Source organism: Peromyscus leucopus, chromosome 2, assembly GCF_004664715.2.
Source record: "Peromyscus leucopus breed LL Stock chromosome 2, UCI_PerLeu_2.1, whole genome shotgun sequence".
In the NCBI taxonomy this organism is placed as follows: Eukaryota; Metazoa; Chordata; class Mammalia; order Rodentia; family Cricetidae; genus Peromyscus; species Peromyscus leucopus.
In genome coordinates, this window is record NC_051064.1 from 66,080,518 (window position 1) to 66,098,802 (window position 18,285).

Sequence of the window (18,285 nt, forward strand, 5' to 3'; positions counted from 1 at the left end):
CACACACACACACACACACACACACACACACACACACAAATTACCCTTAAATGCTAAAAGAAGCAAAGGACTTTCGCTAAGCTGGTCTAATCCATAAATGTTTTCTGACATTCTGGATCCCTCTGAACATGACTAGGAAGGAATCCAAGGACAAGCCAGCCCTGCCAGAGGAAGGGGGAGCTGTACCAACGGAGGGATGAGCACAGACTGAAGTCAGAGAACGCTGGAAAGGAAGAGACTGAGTCAGGGACCCCTGAAGGGCTCCTGGGGAACAGTCGTCAGCAACTTGGAAAGTGAGAAGCAGGTGGGGGATGAAAACGAAACTATTGATTGAAAAACCTTATATCAAGGAGTAAGGGCCGAGCTCAGTGGTGGAGTGCTCGCCTATCAAGTGTAAGGGCCTGGGTTCAATTCCAGCACTGAAAAAAAAACAAAAACAAAAACATAAAAAAAAAAAAAAAAAAAAAAAAAAAAAAAAAAAAAAAAAAACATAAAAACCTATGTAAGTCAACTTGCCCAGGCTGGCACCTACTTGAGAATTTCAGACCAGAGGATAAAATGTTCAAACCCTGCCAGAGCAACAGAGTGAGTTCAGTGCCAGCCTGGGCAATTTAGTGAGATCTTCACACAAATATATTTAGAACTAGGCACAGCGGTGTACATCTGGGATCTCAGCACCTGGGAAGAAGAAGCAGGAAAATCAGGAGTTCGAGGTCATCCTTGGATACATGCTAGTTCAAGGTCATCCTGGGATACATACATCCTTGGATATCAGTGTTCTTCCAACTGAGCCATAGCCCCAGCACCCCCTCCCTCAGGCCTGTTCTCATGCAGCCTAGGCAGGCCTCCACTTGCTATTTGGCAGATGACCCTGAACTCTTGATCCTCTTGCCTCCACCTCTGGAGTTCTGGGATTACAGAAGTGTACCAATATGTCTAGCTAGCTCTTAGCTTGTATAGCTCAATGTCACTAACTTCTGGATTTAGCAAAACAAAAACAAAGAAAAGCACAGGCCTTCGCCAGTTGTGAAACCAACCTACTTAGTATGAATCTAAGTTTGCAACTGGCCCCACTTAAAAAAGCTTCTGTGAAATTTAGGCCAACCTGATCCTAGATGGCTGCATCATCTGCAGTGATGCTGACCAGAGGACCACAACTGGGAGACAAGGCATTCCAATATTTGAACCAAAACAGTGCATCATGGCCCAGTGTTGGGTACTGCAGAAGGAATTAACTGTGTCAAGTCTCATCAATTGAGGGGCAAAAGTAATATTAATGTTACATTTCATGTCTGATATTTCACTTAATGTTCACAACAGCCTGTGAAGCAGATATATATTCATGACCTATCTCACAGTTAAATGTACTGCTACTATGTGGTCAGAGTGCTAAAGGTCATCAAGGTTTCAGGCTAAATCCTTGGGTGGATTTATGAAGATCCATGGATTTCCCCAGCCATCTTGGCATGCTTTCACAGTTAAATGTACTGCTACTATGTGGTCAGAGTGCTAAAGGTCATCAAGGTTTCAGGCTAAATCCTTGGGTGGATTTATGAAGATCCATGGATTTCCCCAGCCATCTTGGCATGCTTTCACTTCCTACCATTCTCCCATATTCCATAGTCCAGTGAACTCTGACAAGTGCCCCCCCCCAATAAGTTACAGCAAAATGGTTCAAAGAGTCAAATTCAAGTTACGATAATCTGCACTTGGATAAATCAAAGATACTGTTTTGTCTTGAAAGGCGCCCAAATAAGTTTCTGTTCTAACAGAACACTGAGCTTGCTGAATGAAACATCTGAACAGTGAATTCAACATTTCAATGTTTCCCACAACACTTGGCTTGGTTGAGAACCCTGTTAAATTTAGCAACCAGAAAAATGCACCAGTAACTGACTCCATAGACTGAGTTCACTCTGAATGGATTACCTCCTTGAATATCTACCATGATGTTGGTAATTTCTCAAGATTAGATACCAATGCCAGGGGCTTCCTCTTCAAAGATGATTCTGGTCTTTCCTGATATGTATATATACATATACATATACACATATATACATATATGTATATACATACATATATACATATATATGCATCTAGATTCGAGTTGTTGACTCACATGCATCAAATACAACAGCATGCAAAAGCACTGCTAGAAAGTTCTCTTGGCCTTCCATTTCTCCTTTCTGAACATTGGCTCTAGACATCTTTCTAGCACTCTTTCCACAAGCCAGGACATTAAAATTGATTAACACAATGTGAAAGAAAAGAACAACCGGAGCAATCAAATGCATTGTTAATTTTAAAAAAAAATTCATTTCCCTGGTTCAGAGGACATAAAGCCATACTGGCAAAAAGAACCTATCCTCTGGCCCACAAACTGAGAAGAAAATTAAACACAGAGTGGCTTGGTTCTTGTTTGCATTTCTCAGGGTGTGAAGCATTCATTGTCAGCTCATTCCTAAATCCTACACTTTGCCTTATGCAAAAAAAAAAAAAAAAAAAATAGCTCCAATATGATAGACAGCAGAAAACTGTGTGTTCCTCAGAAAGGTGAGTGTCCCCAGCAAATAACCCAAGTACCAAAGCTCTCACCTGTAAAAAGTAAACTCTTGGACAGTAGGTCAGTTCTCCCCTATTGGTGGACTGGGGGAAGAATAAATCCCAACTTTCTTTTTAATCTTCTTAGGACCGCAAACACACACACACACACACACACACACACACACACACACACACACACATCCAACTCATTTTTTTCTTTAGTCTTTTGTTTTCTGCAAATAGGTTCCTGATCCTCCTGCCTCCACCTCCTAAGTGTTGGGATTCCAGGCTTGTACCACTATACCTGTTCAGCTCATCAACTTTTAAATGTTAAAAATGAATATTGTATCCAGTGGGATTCTTTTTGTGTGCTTATAAAGAAATCATATGGTTAATAATGGCTTACAAGAGCCCTTAATTTCTTAAGAGAACTTTTATTGCAATATATTACTCTTGAAAGATATTTTCTTCTTTGTTGACAGTAAGAATAAGAAACCTAGCCAGGCACAGTAAGACAGACCTACACTATCAAAACTGGGAAGAGGCAGGACAACCATGGTAAGTTTGGGGCCAGACTGGTCTACCTACTGAGTTCCAGGCCAGCCAGGGCTTCATAGTGAGACCCTATCTCAAAGATCTGAATACGGAAAAAATAAGAAACTAAAGTAGGACATAGTAATCTGCCTGTAATCTCAGCACTGTCATCCAGGCTGAGGCAGGAGGATTGCCATGAGTTTGAGGGCAGCCTGGGCTCCAGAATAAGAACTTGCATCAAGAACAAAACAAAACATCAAAAAAAAAGTAATCTTGGTGCCATTAATCCAGATCAGCAGAGCCAGTGGATCTTGACGAGCCACCTGCTACAATAGCTCAAAAGCAAAGCTACACAGAAACTGTCTAAAAAAAAAAAAAAAAAAAATTGGTAATCTTATTAATTTTAGATTTCCTCTGTAAATAGCTTAAAGGATGTACTGGACTTTGTGTGTGTGTGTGTGTGTGTGTGTGTGTGTGTGTGTGTGTGTATGTGTACTAAGAATGCAACTTAAGTGATCAAATCTAAGAGTTCACGAAAGAGATTTTAATTAAATTTCTGAGAATTGATTCTTAAATGTCTGTGATTCATTTTATGCTCTAAAAACTTCAATATCCAAAGTTCTGAGTTTTGAAAGGCAATGAATTTGGCTACAGAAGAGAGTCGACTCTCTCCATTTGGTTTTGGTTTGGGTTTTGGTTATTTCTGTTTGTGTTTTCAAGTTTGCTTTAGTACAATGGCTGGGCCCCGGCTGCTCACTCGCCTCGGCCAGCTGCTTTGGGAAAACAGAGTCAAGGATTTTAATTTTTCTTTCTCAGCCACAGAACTTTACAAAAGGAAAAAAAGTGGGTGGAGGAATAAAAGGGATGAAAAATTAAGTCCCACCCTTACAACACTGGACTTAGAGAAAGGTATGAATAAGATGAGAACTGGAGACCAGTGATGGCTCAGCGTGCAAAGGGCTAGCTAGCCTCCAAGTCAGGCACCCTGAGTTCAATCCCTGAGACCTAAATGCTAGATGGAAAGAGCCAACACTGGAAAGCTTTCCTCTGGGTTCTCTGTGTGTACCACACACAATAAACAAATAAAAGTAAAGTGGATGAATTAAGTAATATGGAAAAGAAATGGATGAAATCATTTTTTTTTTAAATAACAATTTTGGGTTTTGACTAGGATTAGAGTCCAGCACTGAGGATATTCCGGACAGGAAAAGCAGCTGATAAAAAAAAAAAAATGGACATCACAGATTCATGGGTTGAGAGTTGAGACTTTAAGGATCTTGGTCTAGTCTCTAGAGAGGATTCTAGAAAGTTTTTCTAGGGCCAGAGTAGGAAGCGTTTGGTCTAGTCAGGGGTAAGCAGTTAGGTCTTGCTTCTCTAGGCAAAGATGTCTGTTGACAGGGGTTGGGTTGTAGCTCAATTAGTAGAGTGCTTGCCTACTACACATGAAGCCCTGGGTTCTATTATTAGCACCAAATAAGCATGAAGCAGTCTAGTGGTGTACCCCTATAATCCCTGCACTCAGGTGTCAGTAGGTAAGTCAGAAGTCCAAGGTCACCCTTTTCTATCTCTGCTACCTAGAAAGTTCCAGAAGGCCAGCCTGGGATACATACATAACACACCCGTGACTCAAAAATGAAAAGGGGGCCAACCTGGAGCCATGACTAAAAGCTGAACCAAGGTAGCCAGGAAGCTGAAAGCAGCGGAGCAAATTAGGAACCTAATTTGCCAATCTCTGTGAATGCCTGCGTGCTTAGGACAAGGTGAGCAAAAACTTGAAGGAAATCCAGGTTTCACCACAGGCAACTGGGGAAGACAGAAGTTGTAAGAGTCTGAGCAGACTGATTTTGAAAGGGGATGGCTAATGAGCCTGTAGTTGAGAGCTGAAAGACCAGCTTTCCTGTTAATAGACTGTTCACAACGGGAAAGTGCATGACTCATTCATTCAGCAATACTCAGAGCACAACCATGTGTTAGGCAGGTACTAAATGAGCAACTGGACATACAGCAGTGGATAAAACAATGGTCCCCATCTATCTGAAATGAATGGTGCCTGGAAAAAACTGGTAATATTAAAACCTATTAAGTCCTGAGTGTCAAGACTTGAGCTCACTTCTTTAGATGATCTAATTAAATCCTTATTACTCTAAGAAGTGGCTGCTATTAATATCCCCATTTTATAGAAATGTACCAGGCTGTGCTGACTCCCCATGGGAGACCTTGCCTTGGAAGAGGCAGACAAGGGGAGTGGGTTGGGAGAGAATGCTGGGGGGCAGGAGGAGGGAGGACAGGGGAATCTGTGGTTGGTATGTAAAATGAATAGAAAGTCTCTTAATAAAAAAAAAAAAAAAGGAAATGGGCAAAGTGAGGTCACTTGTCAAGCTACAAACCAGCAAAGTTATATTAGAAAATGTAGTGTTAAAACCATGCCCTCTACACACACACAAACACACACACACACACACACACACACACACACACACACACACACACACACACCTCCTAAGACAACATTTAACTGTGAAAGTCAGTCTGGGCTTGAATTTTAGATACTCCTGCCTCAGCCTTCCAATACAGGATTACAAGCATGTACCGTCATGCCCAACTTTTGAAACCCACTTTCTTAACCTCTGCAGAAGTCTGAAGGTCACGCCAAGCATGATGGGCTTGGTGGTACATGCCTGCAATTCCGGACACTCCAGAGCTTAAGGGAGGAGGAATGCTCGATCCCGGAAGTTCAAGGCCAGCCTGGGAACCATGGCAAGACCAAGTCTCAAAAACAATCAGATGGTGACACGTAAATGTAGGCAGTCTTGACAAGACAGGCGCAGAAACTGAAAAAGACCTTTCAAGGGTTCAAGTCCTCACAGTTGGGATTTGACAGCAGTCACTTGGGCCCCGAAAGCCACCCCTTCCTTTTGCCTTTAAGAACAAACAGCTATTAACCCAGGATCCAGCTCAGCGGCAGAGTGCTCACCCTGCTCACGTGAGGCCCAGTATTCAACTCCCAGTACCAAAAACAAAACACAACAAAATAAACAACAAAAACGCAGGTTTGCCCGGCCTGGTGACTGATGCTTAGAAGCCCAGCACTCCTGAGGCGGAGGAGGCAAGACTGTAGTGAGTTCAAGGCCTGACTGGGGAGTATAGTAAGTTCCAGACCAGACTGGGCAACACTGAGACTCTGTCCAACAGTTTTAAAAAAAAAATACCTTGAGTCCTGTTGGCACCTATGTGCAGAAAACTCAGCCAGGGTACAGGTGCCCGGGTATTCCATGTGCCGAGACCTGTGCCCTGCTATGGTTTGGAGTACCTGAAACACCCACACACTCATCTCCACCTCTCACACTACTCTGCAGCTGGGCATTCATCCCCCAGCACTGGCCATTCCCATCACCTCATCTGCCAACTACCGCAGTCTGTGCTGGAAAAAAAAATTATTTTAAAGCTCCAAGGACATCAATAATTAACTTCCATACCACAAAACTTGTAATATGAGTTTGCTGAAATAAAGTCACCAGTATTTAATTCTTCTTTAAAGGGTGTCTTCTATTATTATTATTTTAGAGTGCAATTTAGTCATCAAAGGTTTACACAGCCTCATGTTTATAAATTATATAGGGCAGGGATTTAACTCTTCTGGCCCTACCTGTTTTGAAGAGAGGGAGGGTCATAACCCTGCTGTCACACCCGGCACCTGCCTTGAAAGGAGGTGAGTTCTCAGCTGGAACTTCATAGCTCTTTCAGAAATCTGGGATGAATATACAGATTTCCTCCTATGATGCAATCACCAGAATAACCCGAGAGTTGCCTTGCTGGCTTTTATCCTCCAGAAAGCTGTTGGGAAACTTCATCTTTTTCAGATGAGTTTCAGAGTCTTGCCTTGATTATATGACATAATAATAGTGGCTTTCCAATTCATCTGTGAAATGTTTTTTCATTGTGGTGGTTACTGGTGAGGGCTTCAGAGGGGGAAGGGCTACTGTCCTAGGTAAATAAAAACGGAGCTGAAACCACCTAGAACACGGACTGACTACCCAAGTCGTAAATTCCAAGCCCTGACTATTTACATCCTAAGGGTGGCAGCCGTCAAGCAGAGGCTTCTCCAAGTTCATCAAGGGTTTGGGACCTTGGCTTTAAATTGGCTCACTTTCCGTGCTCAGTCCTAGCGTTCCACGTCGTTCTTGCCATCACAATGACGGTGGGGGGTGGGAACAGGTGTTCTTTTTGTTGTTCTTTTGTTGGAAAAAATAATGTGTTCAGAGTCAAACTGGCCTAGTCCCCTGGGAGTGGGGTTGAACCCCTCGAGGTCACATGAGACTTCGCTCCTTTTCCAGGCGAAGTCTGGTGCTCTTCCCCACCCCCCTATCCCGAAAGCCCTCCCATCAGCCCTCTGCCAAAACCAAGAGAAAGAATGGAGAGTCGCTCCTCAAAGGCGCCCAACTTGAATCTCCCTTTTACAGACTGGGCAGCCTCATTTCATTGGGACGAGATGCATTCCAAGAACGCTTCTGTGGTCGGCCAGAAGCGGAAAATTCAGGATGACAAATATTCCGAAGAAAACTAAAACAGGTCCCAGGATTCCGGGACTCCAGCAGGTGAAACGAGAGAGGAGGACGTGGCACGCACGAGAGGAGCGAGTGCACACGCTGCCTGTCCTGAGTCCCTTTCTTCCGTCAGTCACTACCCGAACCGAACCCCCGCCCACAGCTGACTCTGCCAGGAGTGAGGGGATTCAACCGTGAGGGCGGCGGAGCCCACTCCGCGCTCCCCAATCCAAAGTAAACACCTAGTCTACGGTAGCCAGTGATACTGCACACCACACGTTTTGGGTTTGTGTGTGTGTGTGTGTGTGTGTGTGTGTGTGTGTGTGTGTGTGTGTGTGTTAAGTACTGTTTGTAGAGATGAGGGCGAAAACATTTCCCGGCTGGAAAATTACTGATCACGCACTAAGAAGGCAGTGAGGATGGGAAGAGGAGTTACAAGACTGAAATAAAGACCTTTTCCCCTCCCGGTGAGGGACCTGGGGTGTCCTTTTTGGAGACCTAGGTCCCACCGCAGTGCTCCGTTTCCCAGCGCACGGTCACCTCCCAGCGAAGTCCCTTTGAGTGGGCTGGCCAGCTCGGAACCTAAACTACAGGGAGCGAGTTGTCCTATGACCTTTACCTCGCCGCTTCACGTCTTTATGACTCACTTTTCTCATCTTCAAACTGAGAGTGCGAGTGCGTAGCTTGTAAAGAGCTTTGAGATCCCTGGTGAAAGGTATCTCCGCGCCTCGATTCCTCCCCGCGCTCCCACTCCGGGCAAGCAAATCTGGAATCCTTTCACTCCCTTCCTTGCCCCTTCCAGTGTCAAAACTGTTAACTACGTGCCCGATCCCGGCCTTTTTCCGCCATAGCAGACGCGGTACCCTCCTCGGAGCTTCTGAAACTCCTAGCCCCCCATCACCCGGCCCTTACCCCCACCCTGCAGAAGGCCCCACGAGCACCCGCGCCAGGCCAGGCCCAGCGCCGACACAGCCCGGCCTCTGCGTGCGTATGCAAGGGAGGGCGGGCTGGATGAGTCACGCGGATAATCGCGCTCTTGGGTGCGCAGACGACTCAACAAGCGCAACCGGGAGCAGGAGCAGGGGCGCGCCGCCGCCTTCGTCCCCGAACCCCGTCCCTGTCAGGGTTCCCGTGGCAGGGCTTTCGAATCCAGGGAACCGACCGTGGCCGCGCAGAGGACCCTAAGTCGCGCGGCCACGGGAGCCACACCGGGATCCCAGCGCCGAAGCCGTCGTCGCCGCCACCGCCGCCGGCGTCAGCACGGCTCCAGCCCGCCAGCTGCCTGGCTGGCGTCACGGCCCGGCCCCGCCCCGCCCGTGCCCCTCCCTCGCCCCCGCCCCCACGTGCGCGGAGTTTGTTTATTTAGCTGCCATGGCAACGCGCTGGGGGGGGCTGCGGGAGGCGGGGAGAAGAAAGGCAGGGGGCGGGGCCTGGCGGCGGAGCCCCGCGCGCCACGGGGAGGAGGCGGGGAGCGAGCGAGCGAGAAGTTATAAGTAAGAAGCGCGCGGCGGCCGCCGGCAGTTCCCCGGCCGAGAGAGCGAGCGCGGCTCCGGGCGCGCGGGGAGCAGAGGCGGTGGCGGGCGGCGGCGGCACCCGGAGCCGCCGAGTGCCCCTCCCCGCCCCTCTGGCCCCCCACCCAGCCACCCGCCCGTGACCCGCGCCCATGGCCGCGCGCACCCGGCGCAGCCCCCAGGACTCCGCACCCCGCGCCACCGCCCAGCTCGCAGTTCCGCGCCACCGCGGCCATTCTCACCTGGCGGCGCCGCCCGCCCACCGCCCGGACCACAGACCCTGAGCCGCCGACAGCCACAGCGGCCGCGACAACGGTGGGGGACACTGCTGAGTCCCAAGAGCGTGCAGCCCGGCCATCGGACCTACTTATTTGCCTTGCTGATTGTCTATTTTTATAAGAGTTTACAACTTTTCTAAGCATTTTTGTATACAAAGGAACTTTTTTAAAAAGACATCTCCGGTTTATATTGAATCCAAAGAAGAAGGATCTCGGGCAATTCGAGGGTTTTGGTTTGGGGTTTCGTTTCTAAAGTTGTTTTTAATCTTCGTTGACTTTGGGGTTCTGGTTACCCCTCTCTCTTCTTCGGACTCCGGAGGACCTTCTGGGCCCCCACATTAATGAGGTAGGTGAGATGCTGGGCTTTGGGGAACAGAAGGGGGTGAGGACTGGTGGGAAACCTCGGAGCGGTGGCCAGGGTGGCCCCTGACTCCCGGTCCCTGTGCGCCCCGCCCGGCCCGCAGGCAGCCACCTGGCGAGTCTGACATGGCTGTCAGCGACGCTCTGCTCCCGTCCTTCTCCACGTTCGCGTCTGGCCCGGCGGGAAGGGAGAAGACACTGCGTCCAGCAGGTGCCCCGAATAACGTGAGTGTCGCGCTAGTGCCCGGTAGATTTCTGCGGGCGGGATGGGGTGGATGGGCGGGATCCAGGGGTCACAAAGAGCCCCTGCCTAGGACAGGGATTGCCCTCCATTGGGACTCCACAGCCTTCCCAGGGGTGGCTCCTCGGCCCTTGAGTCGGCCTGAAGTGCGTGTGGTCCCGGCACTGCGGTACCGCCAGGGGCGCACAGCGGTTCCTCGCTGGTCTCCGGGCGTCCGGGCCGTGGGGTGGGCGCACGCGGGCCATGGGTGACCAATTCTCGAGACCCTCTGGGCCCGAGTGAGCTTAGCGCGTAGGCGGCCGGGTGGCTATGGTGCATACGGAGAAAGCCACAGTGTCCTAGTGTCCCAATCCTGTGGGCGGCTGGAGCGTCTCGGGGATCTGGCGGGGAAGAGAATTCGGCTGGCGGAGGTGGGGCACTAGTTTGAGGTGGAACCGACGTGCCGCCTCTTACCCGGGTGTTGGTTGAGATTGCCAACACCGGCACCTGGAGTCCCTGGAGCTGCTTTCCTGTCCTGTCCAGTTCCTATGGCATGGGTGCTGGTGTGCTTCACCCACCAAGTGAATAGCAGAGGTGGCAACAGGGGGCTACAACTAACCGCGTCTCTCTCCCTCCGCCCTTGGCAGCGCTGGCGAGAGGAGCTCTCTCACATGAAGCGACATCCCCCACTTCCCGGCCGCCCCTACGACCTGGCGGCGACGGTGGCCACAGACCTGGAGAGTGGTGGAGCTGGCGCAGCTTGCAGCAGTAACAACCCGGCCCTCCTACCCCGGAGGGAGACCGAGGAGTTCAACGATCTCCTGGACCTAGACTTTATCCTCTCCAACTCGTTATCCCACCAGGAATCTGTAGCCGCCACTGTGACCTCCTCGGCCTCAGCTTCATCCTCGTCCTCCCCGGCGAGCAGCGGCCCTGCCAGCGCGCCCTCCACCTGCAGCTTCAGCTACCCGATCCGGGCCGGAGGTGACCCGGGCGTGGCTGCCGGCAACACAGGCGGAGGGCTCCTCTACCCCCGAGAGTCTGCGCCACCTCCCACGGCCCCCTTCAACCTGGCGGACATCAATGACGTGAGCCCTTCGGGCGGCTTCGTGGCCGAGCTCCTGCGGCCCGAGTTGGACCCTGTGTACATTCCGCCACAGCAACCTCAGCCGCCAGGTGGCGGGCTGATGGGCAAGTTTGTGCTGAAGGCGTCGCTGAGCACCCCTGGCAGCGAGTACAGCAGCCCGACGGTCATCAGTGTTAGCAAAGGCAGCCCGGACGGCAGCCACCCTGTGGTGGTGGCGCCCTACAGTGGTGGCCCGCCGCGCATGTGCCCCAAGATTAAGCAAGAGTCCGTCTCCTCCTGCACAGTCGGCCGGTCCCTAGAGACCCACTTGGGCGCTGGACCCCAGCTCAGCAACGGGCACCGGCCCAGCACACACGACTTCCCCCTGGGGCGGCAGCTCCCCACCAGGACTACCCCTACAATGAGTCCCGAGGAACTGCTGAACAGCAGAGACTGTCACCCTGGCCTGCCTCTTCCGCCAGGATTCCATCCCCATCCGGGGCCCAACTACCCTCCTTTCCTGCCAGACCAGATGCAGACTCAAGTCTCGTCTCTCCATTACCAAGGTCAGTGTGGGGAAGGGATTGGTAGAGCCTCTGCTGGGGAATTTTGCTCCTGGGAGGTTTTCAAGAGAGTCTTGAGAATGAAGTTGACTCCCCCACTTTCTTTACCCCTAGAGCTCATGCCACCGGGTTCCTGCCTGCCAGAGGAGCCCAAGCCAAAGAGGGGAAGAAGGTCGTGGCCCCGGAAAAGAACGGCCACCCACACTTGTGACTACGCAGGCTGTGGCAAAACCTATACGAAGAGTTCTCATCTCAAGGCACACCTTCGAACTCACACAGGTAAGGGGACCAGCGCTGTGGAGGAGGGTTGGTGCCTGTCTGCTCATAGGCTGGCCGTGGACTCCTTAGGGCTTTCTTGGGTGCTGGGGTGTATCTCTTCTCCATCTCCTGGATCACAGAGGAGGGCAGCAAACAGGCGCCTGTGTTTTTGCCCAGAAGCCTTTTGCTTGATGGATGCTATCTGCTGCCTGAATGTGCAGTTTCTCACCGGGCCTTTAAAAGATAGGGAGTTTCCTGTGGATGCCTGCCCCTCCTAGCTTGGTAATGGAGAAGTTGTACTTTGCAATGCAAAACTACGGTACCTTTAAAAGAAAAGTTTTAAATGTTGTAGCTTATTTTCATAGCCGTCCCCTCCTCTCCTTAGATCCGTGGGCCCTTAGCTCTGTTCTGGTCTTTTAAAATAATTAGGTTAGTTGGCTTTACATTCCAAGAACTACTGGTTGTGATTGCTGGGGATTCTGGTTTAAAACTGCCAGTACAAGCTGGGTATGGTTTAAAGTTGTCCCTGCAAGCTGGGTGTGGTGACACTCAATTTTGTAGTTAGAAACACCAAAGAGACCGAGCTGAACGGATCAGTTGATCTTTAAGGCCAGCCTGGTCAGGAACCCGAGTCTCAAAATGACAAAGAACTTAAAGGTAGCCATCAAGTGGGTAAAGTCTTCTAGATGTGTTTATGAAAAACAACTGGAATGACGCTGTAGAAGAAGTTAGGCACTGGTGGCATTTTGGACACAGTGTAATGAGGTGAGATACTTTGGGTTTGGGCAGAGATAGCTGCCAATCATTTCCCAGTCCTTTTCCAACACTGGCTAGGTTCAAAAGAATGAAAACATGGGCTCTGTGGAAATGGAGATTAAGGGGGTGTTTGCATTGTTTTCTTGTTGCTAACTACTCTTCAGGAGTTTAAGCTCATGCGCATGCGCGTTCTTACATCTGCATTGCAATATGGCCCTTCAGTGTCATAAAGACATTCCTGGATGTTTTTGAGAGAGGGTGGAGTGTGCACCGGAAGTTGGTTTTACTCTCTGCCCTCTAGTTTTTAAAGGGGCTAATTCCCGGTTCCAGCCATGGCTTTAGCAGCCCTTTCTCTCTTTCCCTCGACAGGTGAGAAACCTTACCACTGTGACTGGGACGGCTGTGGGTGGAAATTCGCCCGCTCCGATGAACTGACCAGGCACTACCGCAAACACACGGGGCACCGTCCCTTCCAGTGCCAGAAGTGCGACAGGGCCTTTTCCAGGTCGGACCACCTTGCCTTACACATGAAGAGGCACTTTTAAATCCCACACAGTGGATATGACCCACACTGCCAGGAGAGAGTTCAGTATTTTTTTTTTAACCTTTCACACCGTCTTCCCACGAGGGGAGGAGCCCAGCTGGCAAGCGCTACAATCATGGTCAAGTTCCCAGCCAGTCAGCTTGTGAATGATAATCAGGAGAAAGGAAGAGTCCAAGAGACAAAAAAAAAAAAAAGGAAAAAAAAAAAAGAAACAAAAATACCAAAAACAAAGGAAAAAAAAAATCACAGAACAGATGGGGTCTGAGACTGGATCTTCTATCATTCCAATATCAAATCCAACTTGAACATGCCTGGACTTACAAAATGCCGAGGGGTGACTGGAAGTTGTGGATATCAGGGTATACATTAGATCAATGAGTTGGGGGAGGGGAGGCCAGAATTCCCTTGAATTGTGTTTCGATGATGCAATATACATGTAAAGATCACCTTGTATGCTCTTTGCCTTCTAAAAAGCCATTATTATGTCAGAGGAAGAGGAAGCGATTCAGGTACAGAACATGTTCTAATAGCCTAAATGATGGTGCTTGGTGAGTCGTGGTTCTAAAGGTACCAAATGCGGGAGCCAAAGTTCTCCAACTGCTGCATACTTTGACAAGGAAAATCTATTTTTGTCTTCCGATCTACATTTATGACCTAAGTCAGGTAAATATACCTGGTTTATTCTATAACATTTTTATGCAGACAGTCTGTTATGCACTGTGGTTTCAGATGTGCAATAATTTGTACAATGGTTTATTCCCAAGTATGCCTTTAAGCAGAACAGATGTGTTTTTCTATATAGTTCCTTGCCTTAATAAATATGTAATATAAATTTAAGCAAACTTCTATTTTGTATATTTGTAAACTACAAAGTAAAAAAATGAACATTTTGTGGAGTTTGTATTTTGCATACTCAAGGTGAGAAATAAGTTTTAAATAAACCTATAATATTTTATCTGAACAGAAATCTCTTTGTTTTGATTCCGGCTTGAAAAGTAACTCACACATTAACACGGCGGTGGAGGAGGGTTTGTGAGAACCTCACTGGAAAGTCAGTTTCACCTTGACAGAAGATGTGAATTTGTTTGTTAAGCTCCTCAGTTTTACATTAAGTAGTGTTGGAGTTGAGAGCTATACGGGTGGGGAATTATAAAACGCCTGGTTCGTGTCTGCTCCGTACCATTACAAAAGTATACTTCCTTCCCCAAATGCACATTTCCAGGTTTACATGGCTCAGTTATTCTTTGATTTGCTCAGTTTTATCAAAGAGCACTCAACAGTAAACCTGAACCCTCCAATTTCATACACACACACACACACACACACACACACACACACACACACTTAATTACATTTTGTCTTTTAAAGTAAATGAAATTATGAAAAGTTTTCTCTGGAGGCCTGGCCTCATAGCCCCCACAGAATCTAAGCAACAAAAGAACCCTCCCCAAGCAAACAGCCCCAGGAACGGAATGTGGTTCCACAGTGCCCTCCGGAGGACTAAGGGCTTCATTTATGCTTCATTTGTTATTCCCCAAAGAGATCCAAAACATACTGTCTACAGAGTATTTGAAAGCTTTCTCAGTCTCTCTGAAGACATGGAAACAAAAGTTATTCAAACCCCTGGGGCCGAGAGTATGTAGCCCAGTGGCAAGGGTGCACCTAAGCAAAACCCTTCGAGGTAGCAACCCCTCCCGGTACTCAAAATTCGTGTAACTCATAAATGAAAACTTTTAAGTGGTGTCCTTGTAAATTTGTAAGCATTTCTACTTCTGAGGTTATTTAAGCTTAAAACTGCACTAATTACCATCTCGGGAGGTTGAAGTAAAACTATTTTTAGCTGTCACAAAATGGAAAAGTACTTGTGATACTTGTAGACAACTTCAATGATGTTGTGGGTGACTCAGAAGATCAAGGGAGCAGAAGCTGACTGGCATATTCTTCAGAGTGCTTATTAACTACCCATTGTATCTAGTGCCCAGAGTTGTGTTTACACTGTAATACACTTTATAAATGAGATGTAAGAACTTACGTTCACAGGGGCTCATGGGAGATCAGCACAGAGTATTTTCGTTGACATTTAAGGGGCCAGCGTGATTGAAAAACACAGCATGTGTCTTTGCTTTAAAAGAAAACAGGTGTATCATAGGATGGAATTTTATGTGGCCCAAAACATACTCAAAGCAAACCTAATGACATGGAAAAATGTCCATGGTATGTTAAGTGGAAAAAACAGGATATAACACAATGAACAGTATGACTCCGATTGTATGTGCCTGCACTGGCATCTGGGTTTTTCTCATGTAACCCAGGCTGGCCTCAAACCTAGCTACGTTGCTGAGGAAGGCCATGTGCTGATCCTCTTACCTCTATCTCCAAGTGTTCAGATTTGGGGGATGCTCTCTCTCATTCCAGCTGTGTTTCCTTTTCTGTGGTGGTGTGCTTGGTCTTTTTTTTTTTTAAATAGGGTTTCCTGCTGTAGCCCAAGCAAACCTGGAGCTTGCTGTAATGTAACACGGGCTTTAACACGGTGACTCTCTTGCCTCAGCCACCTGAGTGCTGGGATTACAGATGTTCACCCTCAGAGGTGGCTTAGGTGTCTGTGTTGAGGAGCAGAAAGAACAAAGAGAAATAAAAAGACTGTCAAGAAACATGGAAATGGGAATATGAGTTTTCTCAATTTAAAATTTCAGTCTGAATGAATTTGAACACCAAATACTTCCCCTCCCCACAAATGTGCAAACCTTGGAATAAGTATGGGAAAACTGCTTTTCTAAAAATAAAAGTAAAAACACCTGGTTATTTTTTTTAATGAATTAAAGTAGTAGAAAAGAAGAAAGTTGCATGCTTAATGGCTTTTTCTTTGAACTAAATAGTGATTGCTTTTGTGATCCACCTGTCTTATGGCACAAAGCTGCTTTGTGGAAATGGTTTACTCCAGCTGGGATGTCGCTCAGATGGCAGAGAGTTTGCCTAGCATGCATGAGGCCTTGGGTTTGATCCCCTGTACTACATAAAACTAGGCATGGTGGTACTGACCTATAATCCCAATTACAGAGAGAGGCAGAGGGGTCAGAAGTTCAAGGTCATCCTCAGCTGTACAACGCAAGGCCAACCTGTGATACATGAGGCTCTGTTTCAAATGAAAGAAGAAAAAAAAAGGAAGAAATGGCTTTCTGAATGATCATTACCATCTTATGCATAACGTTTCAAAACATTTCAAATGTATTCAAAAGTGTCTAATGTCATAGGGAAACCAGTACACATTAGCTTTTTCTAATCTGCAAAAGCAGGTTCAGTATCTCAAATGAATGAGAAGAGTCCTCTCAATGTAACAGGATAAGACATTATTCGACACACACAGCTCTGAGCTGTGTCCTCTCACACATGGTAACTCTGGGTGCTAGGTGCACCACCATTGCATGTCATTGCAGAGCTACGGAACCACTCACATGTATCAGGACCTAATAATCGAGATGCCTGCTTATTATATTTTCCTTATGACATTTAATTGTATATGTCCTTCCTAGTTTTAACTGGCATGCTTACACAAGGGGATTAACTGTAACGTTTCCTGTTGTCAACAGATGTGTAGCTGGCTTTTATTCTGTCAAAATAGTTTTGCTACCCGAAGAGATTTGCAAGTCTGTTCCTTTTGTCTTTGTTTGTTGCTCTTCTTGGGTTAAGACAGTGTCTCCTGTATCCCAGTCTGGCCTGGAAATCCCTATATAGCCTTCAACTTCTGATCTTCCTGCCTTCATCTCTCAAGTGCTGGGTTTATACGACGCTGAAGATGGAGACCCCCATACATGCTGGACAAGCCCTCCACCATTGGAGCTGCATTCTCCAACTTTGTTTTTATTGGGGTTGAGGAGCAGTCTTCATATGTATCTCAGGCTGTTCTCAAACTCACTCTGTAGACACCTCCTCCAAAAATTGTTTGACCTTTTAGAGCAGTATGGAAAAATATTTCACAACTGGAGAAACAGTTTTTACATGATAGATAGATAGATAGATAGATAGATAGATAGATAGATAGATAGATAGATTAGATAGATAGAGCTATGTAGCAGAGGCTGGCCTTGAACTCCTGATTCTCCAGTCTCCACCTCCAGAGTTCTAGGATTATGAGTATGTGCCTCTATGCCCAGCTATGTGAGTCTTTATAAGGAAACCAGGTAGTGCCATGTGTAGAACTGTTCCACGGGAAATATATTAACACAAGTTCTTGTACCTGTTGTGCTTTGACAACACAGGGAGTCTCTAGATTTAGCAACGAGTGCCAGCCACCTGCTCCATTACACGCTCTGGCTTCTGATGCTGTATTTAGCACAACACAGACCAGATCATCCCCCACACACCCCTTTCTTCTCTCTCTCTCTCTCTCTCTCTCTCTCTCTCTCTTTCTCTCTCTCTCTCTCATTTAGACAAAGGTACCACCCTGTCCTACGAAAACACTTTTATATATTTATTGTCTTTGTCATTTTATTATTTTATTATGCATTGTGCTTTTTATATTTGTTTTAGTTCTTTGTATTTTCTTAGCACCTTCTACAGCCTATTGTATACTGTCATGTTTTTATAGTGCTAAACTGAAGCCATGTCTGCCTCCTAAAGGTCACTTATGAAACTGTCTTCCATTGTTCACATGTACAGTCATTCAAAGATATTTCATATAAAACCGCCATGATCTGTCTTCATAAGCAAGGCTGTGGAATGTGCTACCTGTGAAATCCAAGGGGAGAGAGCCTAACAAAATCAGAACACTGTATAAAATTAATCTTTTTAATTTTTACGTTAAATGGAATTAGAAGGCTTAGTCTTAAACACAAAAGAGAATCTTAAGGAAATTTCTCTCCATGTCCTGAAAAATGTTTAATTCTCCAATCATTTTAAATTATGTAGTGTGTCTATTCCCAGATCACAGTCAGAACAGAGGGCAAACAACCTCAGAATGTATATTAAAACACAACTTCCCAGACTGGTATGAAGCCACTTGTAAACAGTTAGCATGATTGGCAAAGGAGCTACACAGGGCACATCAGTCATATTGCTGTAACAGTGTATATCTGGAGCCCTTCATTTTAATTGTTTTGACCGTGCTCTT

At 47.1% G+C, this 18,285-nt stretch overlaps 1 protein-coding gene across 2 annotated transcripts; it reads left to right on the forward strand.

The window, feature by feature from the left end:
- Positions 1–9,146: 9,146 nt before the first annotated feature.
- Positions 9,147–14,139, forward strand: Klf4 (Kruppel like factor 4). Of its 2 annotated transcripts, XM_028873124.2 has the most exons (5): positions 9,147–9,757; positions 9,876–9,996; positions 10,639–11,623; positions 11,735–11,899; positions 13,004–14,139. In XM_028873124.2, exons 1-5 carry the CDS (start codon positions 9,753–9,755, stop codon positions 13,177–13,179), a joined length of 1,452 nt encoding a protein of 483 aa, XP_028728957.1. In that variant the 5' UTR covers positions 9,147–9,752; the 3' UTR covers positions 13,180–14,139. The 2 variants fall into 2 exon arrangements, with proteins under 2 accessions (XP_028728957.1, XP_028728956.1); XM_028873123.2 differs by having other exon boundaries at positions 9,269–9,757; positions 10,639–11,899; positions 13,004–14,068.
- Positions 14,140–18,285: the final 4,146 nt, after the last annotated feature.

Excerpts from the sequence above, each read along its gene's own strand:
- Klf4 (XM_028873123.2), top strand. Across the intron at positions 9,997-10,638 it reads CAGCAGGTGCCCCGAATAAC|CGCTGGCGAGAGGAGCTCTC; the intron begins GTGAGTGTCGCG and ends CGCCCTTGGCAG. Across the intron at positions 11,900-13,003 it reads ACACCTTCGAACTCACACAG|GTGAGAAACCTTACCACTGT; the intron begins GTAAGGGGACCA and ends TTCCCTCGACAG.